Below are 12621 nucleotides of genomic sequence, written 5' to 3' on the forward strand. Positions count from 1 at the left end.
TTTTCTATCTCTGGATGTTGTCAGTCACTTTTAGAATAAAGATATATATTTTAGGTCCATTTTTTTTTCCTTATGGGGAACAGAGGATATTTTAATAGCAACTTTGATTGTTAGTTTAGTGCCTAAGCCTAGAGCCCCATTAACAAAGGATGTCCTGACTGCACTTTGTGAACAGAAAGACAGAAATTGGGTTGTGAGTGGTTTTCTGAAGATGGAGGTGGTAAGAGGGATTTAACCCCCAGTACAGGCACAGGTGAGTCTGTCACAGAAGTGGGGAAGAAGCAAAGTTGTGTCATGGGAATAATCTTTCCTAGGAATCTTTTCTTTGAGCACCACTTTGCACACACCACGTGAGAGTGGCACAAATGAAAACCTAGCTGTAGATTAGGGGCAGTTTGGTGTTTCTGTCATGCAGGCTGTGTGGCCAGAAGCTCCAGAAGACTGCTTTACTCATAATGGAATATTTGACTTAAATTACTAGAGTAATGATAAGAAGTAATTTCTCCTATTAACCATTAAAAAAGTATATTTCTGAAGTGACACAATGTAATGAAAACAGTATGACTTTTTATCATATATTCAAACATCTGTTTGGTTCATGTCATGTTATCAACCCTCCCCTGAAGGACTGTGACAAAGAACTCACACTAAAACACTATTTAATCTTTATAGGTAGTAAAATTTGCATCTTCTCTTGTTTCTTCAGATTCTTTGATGTGAGTAATCTCAAACTTTTTATAATCACTGAGATTAACCAAACACCTCCATGCAAACAACATTCCTGGCCGACAATGAACTCCCACCCAGCCCAGGGGCTGCTGAGTCAGATTCTTGCTTTCCCCACAGAGTCCAGGGAAAGTGCTAGGTGCCTTGGAAGGCATTTGAATGCGTAAGCAGTCCAGGGATGAAAACAGCCTGGGCTCACTCTGCTTGTGCTACCTTTGAATTGCTTTAGCTCTTGCACAACTTACAAACTTCATGTGCCTAAACCAACAGTGGTGAAATCTCCCATCCAGCAGCAGAGGAACTGTGGGCTTTGTCTGCTTTTTCCCTCTTTTCTGAACTCAGCTGGGATGAGAGAAATCTGTGCTGCTGCCCAGCTCAGAACAAGGACTCTCAGCTGGGAATCTGAGCTGCAGGATCAGAAGCAGAGCCTAAGGCTACTGTCTGCCTCTCTTGGAATGTGTTTGCACTGCTGAACAGGAATGCTGGATACAAAGTTCAAGGGTTTGGCCCTTGCTGTCCTCCCTGTTCAAGTGTCACATCATTCCCAAGCCCTGTCTCAGGACTTCTTCAAGACAAATTCTGGGCAAATAGCTCACTTCTAGAGCATCTTCCAAAAACCACTAGGGATGAGACCATGAAAATTTCATTATTACCACCCTACATGTCCCTCTGACATATTCCACCAAGTTTGTACCTTCAGAGGCTGATGACATACTTTTAGAGCATCTGAAACAAGTCCTTATCTTCATGTTATTAAAAACTTGTGATCTCAGACAGACCTCTGTCACATCATCCTGTTTTTAACTGGAAAAAAGCCTACCAAAAAATGTAACTATGGCTTAAAATCCTTATATCCCTGTGACCTCAGGGGCTAAAAGTCAAGCACTTGTACCACCACATATCTGCTCTGGATGGACCTAACCCCACATGTTGTGAAAATAAGTAAGCTGACACCTTAGAGCCAGGAATCATTTGTTAGATCTTCAGTTATTTAATTGGTGCCCTAGTTTCATCTGGGATACAGTTACTTGTTTCTTAGTAGCTGGCACAATGCCATGTTTTGGACTCAGTACAAAAATAATACTGATAACACACTGATGTTTTGGTTGTTGCTGATCAGTGCTTACCATAAGCCAAGGACTTCTCAGTTTCCCAAGCTCTGCCAAAGAGCAGGTGCACAAGAAGATGGCAAGAGATGTGGCCTGAACAGCTGACCCAAAGTGGCCAAAGGGATATTCCACACTCAGTTTACAAACGATGGCAGTTGGCCAGGAGGCACTGATTTGTTTTGTAGATAAAGGCAATTTTTTTCCTGGTCAGGACATTGTGATGATCACTGGATTCACCTCTGCCTCTCTAACTATCATTAAATGGCTTTGAGCCTAAGGCAAGAGGTGGAAAGTTTAGTTGCACCATGACTCAGAAGTCTTCAAATTTGCAAGCCACAGGACAGGCTATGTGGGACATTGCACCCAGAAGAAAAAAAGATGGGCCAAAGAATTTCCCTGCTTCTTTAATGCCAGTCCAGACCTTCTCCCAAGCCCACTGTGCCACCCCCAGGAAGGAGCAGGGGCTGCCCTTCAGTTGGGCTGTGCAGGATGGGGAGAGCAGAGGAGGATCCCATCCTCATTACCCTTCCATGGCACAAGATCAGGAATGAAACAGCACGTCACCAGCTGCCAGCACTGGACACCGAGGCTGTGGGAAGGCACAGCACTTCCAGCCAAGCCTCCAAGAGCTGTAGGGTGGTGTAGGTGCCTTCGTGGGTGCAGAGCGTTCACAGCCCGCTGCCCCGACACCAGGCTGGCAGACTGCGTCAGCAGGGACCTGGCTGCGCTCTCACCAGCACTCAAGAGCTTTCTGAATAAGGCAGATGTGAACAATAGTTATTCTCAGTCTCCTGGGAAACTGCTATTCTAAAGCTCTCTGTGTGTCCACATGTAGTTTCTAGGTCAGTTTGCTTAGAGGACTAAGACATCCCTGGAGCTCTTGAAACAACTGAGTGCACGCACGGGTCATAGCTCAGTGCTGTGCAGATGTACCTGTTCACATCCCAGAGCTGTACAGCTTCATGCAGCTGTTGCTAAGCCCAGCATAAGCTCCCTTCAAGGTAGCTTCAGTGCACAATTGTATCCTGAAATTTGGAACAAGCAGACAAGCCTGTAGCCAGCAATGATATCATGGTCTTGCGGAGCGATCCATTCATGACTTCTATGCCATTCATAGCCAGACCCTTAATCGTGATCTACCCAAACTGCATCCAAACACATCTTGAAGTTTCACGTTTAATATGCCCCCTAAAAAATATTCATGAGATATCCTGAGTTGGAAGGGACCCATGAGGATCATTCTGGCCCTGCATGGGACACTCCAGGAATCACACCCTGTGCCTGACAGTGTTGTCCAAATGCTCCTTGAACTCTGTCAGGCTTGGTGCTGAGACCGCTTCCCTGGGGATCCTGCTCCAGGGCCCAACCACCCTCTGGGTGAAGAATCTTTTCCTGATATCCAGCCTAAACTATCCCAGACTCAGCTTCGTGCCATTCCCTCGTGTCCTGTCACTGGTCACTAACGAGAAGAGATCAGTGCCTGCCAGATATAAAAACCATGTTTGTAACCACAGGTGGTGGCTAGTTAATATATTCATTGAAGAAATTAGAGGTTTGTGCTTTCCAGAAAACTGTGATTTTGAAGTCTCTGGAATCTCCCAGCACTTCTTCTATAAGAAGGGTGGAAGTAAATAAACACAGCTTGGAGATGGTGTCTGATATCCTTTGAAAATGCCAGAGAGACAATGGAATATTATTCCTGGAGTTACAGGATAGTGCTATATTTAAAGCAGCTGCCTTTTCATCTCCATCAGCAGAGAGGAGAAATTCATCCTACATTGACAGGAGAAGAGGTGAGCTGCCCTGCAGTTAGAAACCACACCAACCAAAGCTTAAGTGCCTTTCTTCAGTGCAGGAGAAATTTGTTATCTTTTCCTTGCGTGATCTCAGTGTGCTTCGAAGACCTGTCCTCCTTTTATGTGTAAAAGCAAGGGGTGGTTGGTGGTTTCAAGGATTTATTTTCCCCTGAGTGCTATTCAGAATAGCACAAGCTGCAAAATACATCATGGCATTGTCTGTGTTCCCTTGCAAGGTCTCTGCATCTTTCTATGCAGAGAAAATGAATAAAACACTAGGAAAACACACGCAATGCCTCCTGTGCAGATCTCCTGCAATGAACAGCTGTTCAGTGCCTTCTGCAACACCTCCCAAATCCAAAAGAGATAAAAAACTCCAGCTACAGCCGGCAAACACACAGCAAATGGAAAATTGAAGATAATCTCCACTCTGTACACGTCTCATTTTATCCACATTTAGATCCTCCCTTCACACCCACCAAGATGGCATCTGAGTGCAGTTTATGCACCAATGGCTGTATTAGAACTTTAAAAGAACCCTCTGGTCTGCAAGAGAGATGGGGTAGAATGTAAAAATACCCATGAAGCCTGGATGCCCAAGTTAAATTGCCCAGAGTGTAATATTTTTGGAGTATTTTGCATCATACTGCACTTTGTGTGCACAGAACACACCCCCCCCCCCCCCCCCCCCACTGATTTCAGCAGCACTGGTGAATGCCAAATGTCTGTCCAGAATCCCAAATCAGACATTAAGAAAATGAGAAATAGCTAATTATTTGAAATTACGCTGTACCACTTTAAGCACATTGTAGCACACACAATGTACAATGTACAGTTTCCAAGGACACCATTTCCAGGGCTTTAATCATGTCCCCCTCTTCCATGCTGTCCAAGTCTCTCTGAGGCTTGTACCTCTGCTGGCCACCAGCCACCTGTTCATTCCTGGACAGGTTCCTGAAGTTCACTGTCCAATCTATCTCTTCTTCTCCTTTTATCCAGTCCATCCCTCCTGATCCTTTGATTCAAATCAAATGGCTTCATCTTCTTGCATCCCCCCTTGTGCCCAGATGCAAGATTGAGCAGAGCCTGGAGGAGAAAGGTTTGCTACCCAGTGCAGGGCTGCAGGATGCAGAGCTGTAACTGCAGGAGCCTCACTCAGACTCACCAGCAGCATTTGAGAGGACATTTGAGGATTTTGCCTACTGGAGTTACAGCAGTGTTCTTCATATATAGCAGGATGACAACTGCACTCAAAATCTGTGAATCTTAAGATGTTTCCTTCAGCTTCAGAAAGGACATCTTACTGAGATGTATTTGCTATTAAAGTGCTGGATTCTGCTGCCACTGGAATGGGGAGCATGGTTCACAAGCTCTGCACAATTGAGAAAGAATAGAATAGAATAGAATAGAATAGAATAGAATAGAATAGAATAGAATAGAATAGAATAGAATAGAATAGAATAGAATAGAATAGTTCATTTGCAAGGGACCTACAGTGATCATCCAGTTCAACCCCCTGAACAATTCAGGGCTGATGCATCGCAAGTGTTGAGGGAAGAAATGGGACTTGGTATAAGGAGTCAAAAATCTGCACAAGGCTTCAAATTATTTCAGAACTGTAAGTTTATTACAGAACACTGAGAAAATCAGCTTCACTTTTTTTTTTTTTTTTCCATTTATAATAAGATTTTTCTCACTTCACTGTTGAATGCTGCCAGTTAAATGTGGAATGGGTCATCCCGGTGTGATGTTCAAGCTAATTTCCACAGCACAAGGAAGCATTGTTTTTCTGTGCAATATAAGGTACAGGTTTTGGAACACCATTTTTTTTCTTATTCAAACCCATATTTTCTTCTGCTGAGAACATTAAGTTCTGAAATCTACTTCAGGCACTTGGCAGTCATGAATTTTCTTAGCCACTCCAAATAGGACACATCTCAGCTATCCTTAAATGCACCAAAATTGTACAACCAGAGGATAAGTTGCAGACAAAGGTTCCATTCTTATTATTTGCTATCAGAGATACCATCTCTTCTCTCAAAGCAGTTAATTTATGAACTGGTTCCAGAGAGCTAACATCCTAGTTGGAATTAAATGTTCCAAATGTCTGAAGTGACAAATTGTCATGGTTTGATGCTGGCACAATGCCAGTGCCCTCATGAAAATATATTTTCCCTAGTACACAGGAGCTTTACAGGGTAAGAGAACAACATTCAAAGGCAAGTTAAAAATTTAAATTGTGTGATCCTCTAGCTGCAACTTGACAATGATGAAAAGATGTTTTGATAAAGGGTTCTAGCCCAAACCCACAATAGCACTTAATTATCCATTCTCCAACCGTGAATGTTATGTCCAACTTTTCGTATGTTTTTTGGGTTTAGTTATCTATTTGAAGAAAAACATGTACTTACTTGAAGAATAGGCATCCACTTTTCTTTAAATCTATCTTAGAAAAAGTGCCTGTGATGTAAGAGGCTCCTATTTATCAACGTCTATTATAATTTCAACTTCTGTAAGTGTATTTAAACACACACACACAAAAAAATAATTATGGAATAGATCTGTTCATTCATTTTGAACAGGTCTTGACTTTTCAGACCCCAGTTTAGAAAGATTGCTTTCCTACCCAGTTGCTCTGGATCTCAGACAGCAACCTAAAGGTCTAGACCTCAACCAATTCCATGTTGCTACGAGGAGACTCAGGAAAGGGGAAGGGATATCTGATGTGGTGAGTCTGTACTTTAAGTACCAGCAAAACACAGAGTCCTAGTTCTAAAAAGGCTTAATCATGCAGGCATCAGCAACACACATGCAGAGATCCCCATCCTGCGAGCCAGTCCAAAAGTCACCTTGACAAAGACGAAAGTTCCTTCCTGGGAAGAGTTAACTTTCTCCCCTCTAGGGTCTCTACACCACTGTCATCAGCCTGCATCAAACATGCAGCTCTTTCATACTGCCTCCTGCAGAACCTCCTTCTTGGTTTTATCACCTGTTGTGTGGCCAGGGCTCCACATCTTCCCAGCTTTTAGCTCTTGCCAAATCTATGCACAGTCCATGGCCACCGTTTAGCTCACAGCTACTATTGGCTCAACTGCAGAGATGTCTGTCTTTCCTGACTGGATGGTGGAGGATGGTGGAAGGACATGGGAAGCCTGCAACCTCTTGAAGTTGCCATTTTCTGGCCAAGCCAGTCGGTAGGATGGGACTGTGGAGGGAAGCCTCTGCTCCGTGGGCCTGGGGGCTTTTCTACACATGTTGAGCAAAGCCTTTAGTTCCGATCGGAAGCTGTCATTGAGCCAGCAGTAGATGAAGGGGTTGTAGCAGGTGCTGCTCATTGCAAACCAGTGGAAGGCGAAGTACAGGGCGTTGTTGGTGTGGATGGTCTGGCTGGAGAGGAGGACGACGTAGCAATTCAAGGGGAACCAGCAGACTGCGAAGAGGACGACAACGAGCATCAGCATCTTGATGGTCTTCTTGTTCTTTTTGCGAAGGACAAAGTACTGCTCGACGGTGACGTCCCCGATGACGTTGCGCAGCCAGAGCTTCTTTGCCACTGTCACGTAGGCAGCGGAGATGATCAGAAGGGGCAGGACGTAGAGCAAAATGAAGGTTGTTAGATCAAGGTACTTCCAAAAGAGATCAGCGGGCTCAGGGAAATCTGGCAGACACAGGCACCGGGTGACATCCTCGCTGCAAACGGAGAGATGGGACAGGATGAGAGGCACATATGGCCAGGCACGGCGGGATAAGTACATCAGAAACAAGGAGGCAGCTGGGAGAGGGCTCCTGCCACGGGGCCTGAAAGCAAACTCTGTTTATCTCACAAATGTCACAGCTGAGCAGAGCTCTGCTCTTCAAGGATCTAAGCCATGGAACAGCCAGTGAGCAATGTGGTGATAATTTCTTATGGGCATTCATGACCTTATGATAATTTTATGAATTTCATCAATTACTAAATTTCCAGCTGCGTATAAGCAGTTTTTTATTTTCTGTCCTTTGGCAAATAGGAACACATTCTCTGCAAATATTAAGGACCTTTCCCTCATTAAAGCACTTTCCAAATACTAAGGCTCTTGACAGCTGAGACAGATTTACATACTTTCCTGTGGTGAAAGACTAGATTAAAACCTGTTAGATTTTACTGGGTTTCTGTTTGGTTGGTTGGTGGGTTGAGGTTTTTTATTTCCCATTTCTGGTCTGCCCAAACAGGCCAGAATGGTATATGGCATAAAATGCCAGTGTATAGAAGTAAAGGGTCAAGCCAAATCCTCTAACTTCTTAGCCTGTTTTGTGTGGTTAGTGGAACAGAATAAAGATACATTATTTAAGAATAAAAAGGACAGGGTATCAGACATTGCGAAAGGAATCAGACGAAAATTGTAGTTTAGATCCATGTTTGGCAGACCTTGACATATGCTCAAGATTTTCAGTAGAATATACCAAAGTATGACTGCTCAGAGTTTGGCCTCCAGGGAGACTGTAGAGGAAAGCAAAGCACATCCTCACCTGTACTCAAAGGTAAAGAGCTTTTGGTAGATAGCATGTGGTAGGGAAAAACAAGTTGCCATGATCCAGATTACAGAGATGTACATAACACCTTTTCCAGTAGATATGCGAGGCTTCAGGGGGTGCATTATAACCTGTGCAAAATAAACCAAAATCTAGGCTTATTACATTTCTGGAAAAAATTATACTTTTTTTTTTTTCATACGATCTTCCAGCCTGAAATCTGTTACCTAATGTGGTAATTTAGCATGCAAGCAGTACAGTCTTCACCCAGCTCCCAATGAGTGTAAGCCATGTAAACCTGAATTTTAACACCATGAAATATGGTTCAAGTTAGATCCTAGTCCTATTCTCAAATTTCAATACTTTCATCTAGGTGGGAAAAACTGCATACCAGGAGCTGTTAACACATGTCCATTACCAGGTTCAATTTCCTTCATGGGGAAAAAGAAAAAAGAAAAAAGTGGAGAAAAAAGTCCCAAACTCTTCCTTATCAGTGACCCAAAGAAGCAAAGGGTTTAACCAGACCTCCATGGGAATGCTTCTGACAGCGAGTGCACTTTTTGGAAACAATCTTTCTAGCAGAAAATGCCAACTGTAAACAGTTTTGGGTGGTTGTTGGATGACTCCAAGCTGAAAATACCCAAATGTCCTCAGCTTTGAGCCCATTATCAACAGCAAGCTACAGCTCTGCTTGTGACAAATACCAGTTTGCTACAGTCAGATCTCCAATATTCAGGGTAACAGGAGGTGGGACATCCCAGAACACCAGGAGATAGAGCTGAGAAAGTTAACCAGGATGTCCTTGACAACACTGGTGCTGAACAAGCCACCACAAAGGAGAGCTGTCCACATGAATTCCTATCAGGATCTTGATCTTCCTCCTTGTTTGAGCGCTACTGGATTATCTACTGCATAAAAACTCCCTTTGCTCAGCTGGAAGAGATAGCAAGGGGATTGATACCTCCTTCCTTGCTGTGGGTTTGAAACTATTCTGACAAGGACTGTCCCCCTACCCTGTCAGCTTCTCATTAATCTTATTGTTCCCTGGGAGCTGAAAGGCAAAGGACATGGGATCATCCTTTCTCAGATTACTTATGCCTTCCCAAACTTTCCAACTTTCTGCTTCAGAGAGGTCTCACCTGGTGCCTGTCCACAGCAATGGCTGTAAGGGTCAAGGCAGAGACGTGGAGGGAGCAGTACTGTGCAAACCTACTGACATGGCACATCCCCTTCCCAAAGATCCAGGTACTGTTCACAAAACGAGCCTAAAAAAGAAGACCATTAGTTTTGTGCACCCCACAATTGCTTATAGGTACACCTCCAGTACACAATTCCTTGTGCTGTGTAAAAGACACTTCTAAGATAGCAGGTTCTTTGTATAATTGTAAAATTTTCTGGCTTCTGAACACTGAAGAGGCAGGTTACTGCTGCTCAGTGGCCTCCTGAACAATACAGCAGTGCAGCGCAAAAAGATGTTTGTTCTATTTACAGTGTATCCTTCTGCAGCCTTGCTATTGAGTGAATACCTTTGCTCTTCCTTTTAATCTCCACTCGTGGGATAGGGCTGACCTGTACATCTTATCTCACTTCAGGCTTTTCAGAACAGCTTGTTAAACGATGCTAAGCATTCATTTTTTTCAAGAGGTTTATAGCCTTGCTTTCAAAATATTTTAGAAAAGAGAAGGGGAAAAAAAAAAAGATGCTACAAAGTACTAAGCAATCACTACAAGGCTATTATTGCTCAAGTACTATCAGGGCACATTTAAAAAATGGGTAATTTCCAATCTTCAGCTAGATAACATGAATCAGAGAAGAAAAATACACGTGGGGTTTTCCAAAGGCAGCTCCAGTAGCTGTAATTTGGAGTGGACAGGTATCTGCAGAACATCCACACTGCCTATAGCAGTGTAAAGCAGGAAAAGCCTCCAAAGCACCTTTATGGCACTGCAGAGGCCCAGAGAAATTTACTTTAGTCATGGGGTGGACTGTGGTGGTGCATCCCCCCCCATCCCAGGCTGCACCATGTCTGAGGATGCTGAGGAGCTTCCTTTCCCTCTGGGGTGGGGCATCCCAGGCATCTCTGCCCCTTCTTACCAGGGTGAAAGGTGTGTTGAGCAGCGTGATCATGATATCGGCTACAGCCAGGTTCACAATGAACAAGCTGGTGGCAGAGTGCACGCGCTTCGTCTTGATGACAACGTGACAGACCAGGACATTGCCGAAGAGGGCGAAGACGATGATGAAGGAGTACGCTGCGATGAGCAGGGCTTTCACCGTGGGGCTCTGCGACTCCGCTCCGTACCGGCTCCTGTCCACAAAGCTCTGCCAGTCGGCCAGGCTGTCATTATCCCAGGAAAAGAAACCCGACACGTTCGGGACTACAAAAGTCTTCTCCAGGCTCCCGTTGAGGGGCAACTTTCCTGGGGTCACAAAGGCGTTAACCAAGTCGGGGAGGGTGAGCCAGACAAAACAGGATAACATCTCTGGAACGCTGCTCTGCTCCTCCGGCTCTGGAAGAGCTCATTGGCGAGAGCAGAACTCGCTCCGTGTGCCGGGAGAGCCGCTCTTGCCTCGCTCAGCCCGGCGCGCTCGGGGGCTGCAGGCACGGCACACGAGCAGCAGGAGCGGGGAGATGCTCCTGCCTCCCGCAGTGTGCTTCTCTCCCGCTCAGCTCGCCGCTACTTTTGCTCCTGCAGCCAGCTTTATATCTCCAGGCGAGCTCCGAGCCGGGATCCTCTGCAGTCATTGGGCTGCATGACATAATTTGTGCTCTGACGTGCTGCTTTTCCATGCAGTTGCGCTCCCGGGCGCTACTCCGAGGTAAGTACATCTGCGAGAATGGCAAAATCACTCTCTTCAGATGTCAGAATCTGTTTTCTCTACCAGCAGCCCAGCTCAAGCAAGTTCCACGCTCTCTGTACACCAGCAGCATGTGTGCCAGTTCTGCTCTCTCTCAGGACAGGTCAAATCTGAGCTGTTTTACAGGTCTGGCAGGCAAGTTTCAGCCTATTTCTTAGCAGGGAATAGAATAGAATAGAATAGAATAGAATAGAATAGAATAGAATAGAATAGAATAGAATAGAATAGAATAGAATAGAATAGATGAACTGTAATTAACAAGCTGCCTTATTGTATTTAAGAGTATTTCTCCAATGACATTTTTTCTTTCAGAGACATGGAATACACAAGTTTCCCCTTGGCAGGTATTTCCTCTCAGCCAAAGGAATAAAAGTCTGTGAAACTTCTTTTTAGAAGTTTGTAGAAACAGAGGTAGTTACAAAGATGTGATTATACAGGACACAGAACAGGAACTGTCCCAGCCCAGTGAGTCCAGTATCCAAAGCAAAAGAAGCTGTATGCTGATCCCAAGCACTGACGAGACAGCAGCATGTGTGTTCCCTCTGCCTTTGTCACAAAACACAGCAGGAAATAGTAAATCAGGACCAGGAGACCAAGACACACAAATCCTACACAGAAAGATGTGCCACTTCCCAACTGCACATGTACAGTGCCAGTGCTGCACCTCTGCTGAGGACAGATCTGCTTGAGTGATGTCAACTAACCCCAGCCAGAGCTGGTTTTATGCATAAAAGGCTTTACTTAACCATTACTTAAATTACCACTCTCTGAAAAGCTTGTATTATAAGCTTGTCACTCACTGGGGACAATAACTCTTCCAAAAGATGTTTGTGACTGCCTCAGTGAACTGCTCAGGCAGTCTTCTCTTCACCACTCCTCAGGAGCTGGACACAATAGAGCAAGCAGAATGGACAACCCACAATGCTACTCTGCACACTGCTGCCACAGTCTGTTTCTTCCATTAAATTGAGCAATTTAAGCTCTTCAGGCAATTCAACTGTCTCAGAGAAAGCTTTCCAGTGGGCCTGCTGGAGCTGCTAAGGTGGCAGTCACACCTGACTGACATTCAGAGAGAAGGAACATGTCTCACTCAGAAGCACTGTCAGGAAACCAGTCTCAAATAAAGGTTCAAGAAAATAGTAGAAAGTAGGAGAGAGTAATGTTCTTACAGGTTTGGGATGAGAACAGAGGGGTCAGTGGCAAATGTCCCCCTGCTTGCTATGCTGCTCCAGCAGCTCCCAAGTCCCCCTCTCCCTTCCAGCACTGCTGGCCAGTGTGTAAGGGCATTTCCTCTTCTGCCACTCAAACACCAGCTCTTATTGTTTCACATCTATTATATCCTGTTCTCCTGTACTACAATCTGTATTTCAGCAAAAATTATCAGCTTTGCTTATTTATGGTCCTTTATCTAATTCTTAATTTCTAGCAGGGTACCCATTGCATATGTAGCTAGAGTTGCTGTTGCCTTTGAAGATAAGCTTCATCCAGGAGAGCAGGGTATCTTCTCACCTCCTAAGCCAGGCTGCTGCAGGATGGGAACATTTCCCCAAGTCAGCTCAAGCCCACCCTCCTCTGAGTTGCATTCTGTGTCTTGTGATCCAGAGGAGGTGGTCCAGCCACTC

The 12621-nt window shown here is 44.7% G+C and overlaps 1 protein-coding gene across 1 annotated transcript; it reads right to left on the reverse strand.

The window, feature by feature from the left end:
* Positions 1 to 6318: 6318 nt before the first annotated feature.
* GPR83 (G protein-coupled receptor 83) lies at positions 6319 to 10811 on the reverse strand. The gene is made up of 4 exons (XM_059838571.1): positions 10235 to 10811; positions 9280 to 9405; positions 8138 to 8271; positions 6319 to 7321 (listed from the first exon to the last, which is right to left on the reverse strand). The coding sequence occupies exons 1-4, from the start codon at positions 10619 to 10621 to the stop codon at positions 6697 to 6699; spliced, it is 1272 nt and encodes a 423-aa protein (XP_059694554.1). The 5' UTR covers positions 10622 to 10811; the 3' UTR covers positions 6319 to 6696.
* Positions 10812 to 12621: the final 1810 nt, after the last annotated feature.

This window comes from Haemorhous mexicanus, chromosome 2 (assembly GCF_027477595.1).
Source record: "Haemorhous mexicanus isolate bHaeMex1 chromosome 2, bHaeMex1.pri, whole genome shotgun sequence".
NCBI classification, from domain to species: Eukaryota; Metazoa; Chordata; class Aves; order Passeriformes; family Fringillidae; genus Haemorhous; species Haemorhous mexicanus.

Excerpts from the sequence above, each read along its gene's own strand:
- GPR83 (XM_059838571.1), bottom strand. The coding sequence starts at position 10,621 with ATGTTATCCTGTTTTGTCTGGCTCACCCTCCCCGACTTGGTTAACGCC. Across the intron at positions 8,272-9,279 it reads TTGCTGTGGACAGGCACCAG|GTTATAATGCACCCCCTGAA; the intron begins GTGAGACCTCTC and ends TATTTTGCACAG. Across the intron at positions 7,322-8,137 it reads CTCTTTACCTTTGAGTACAG|CGAGGATGTCACCCGGTGCC; the intron begins GTGAGGATGTGC and ends CTCCGTTTGCAG.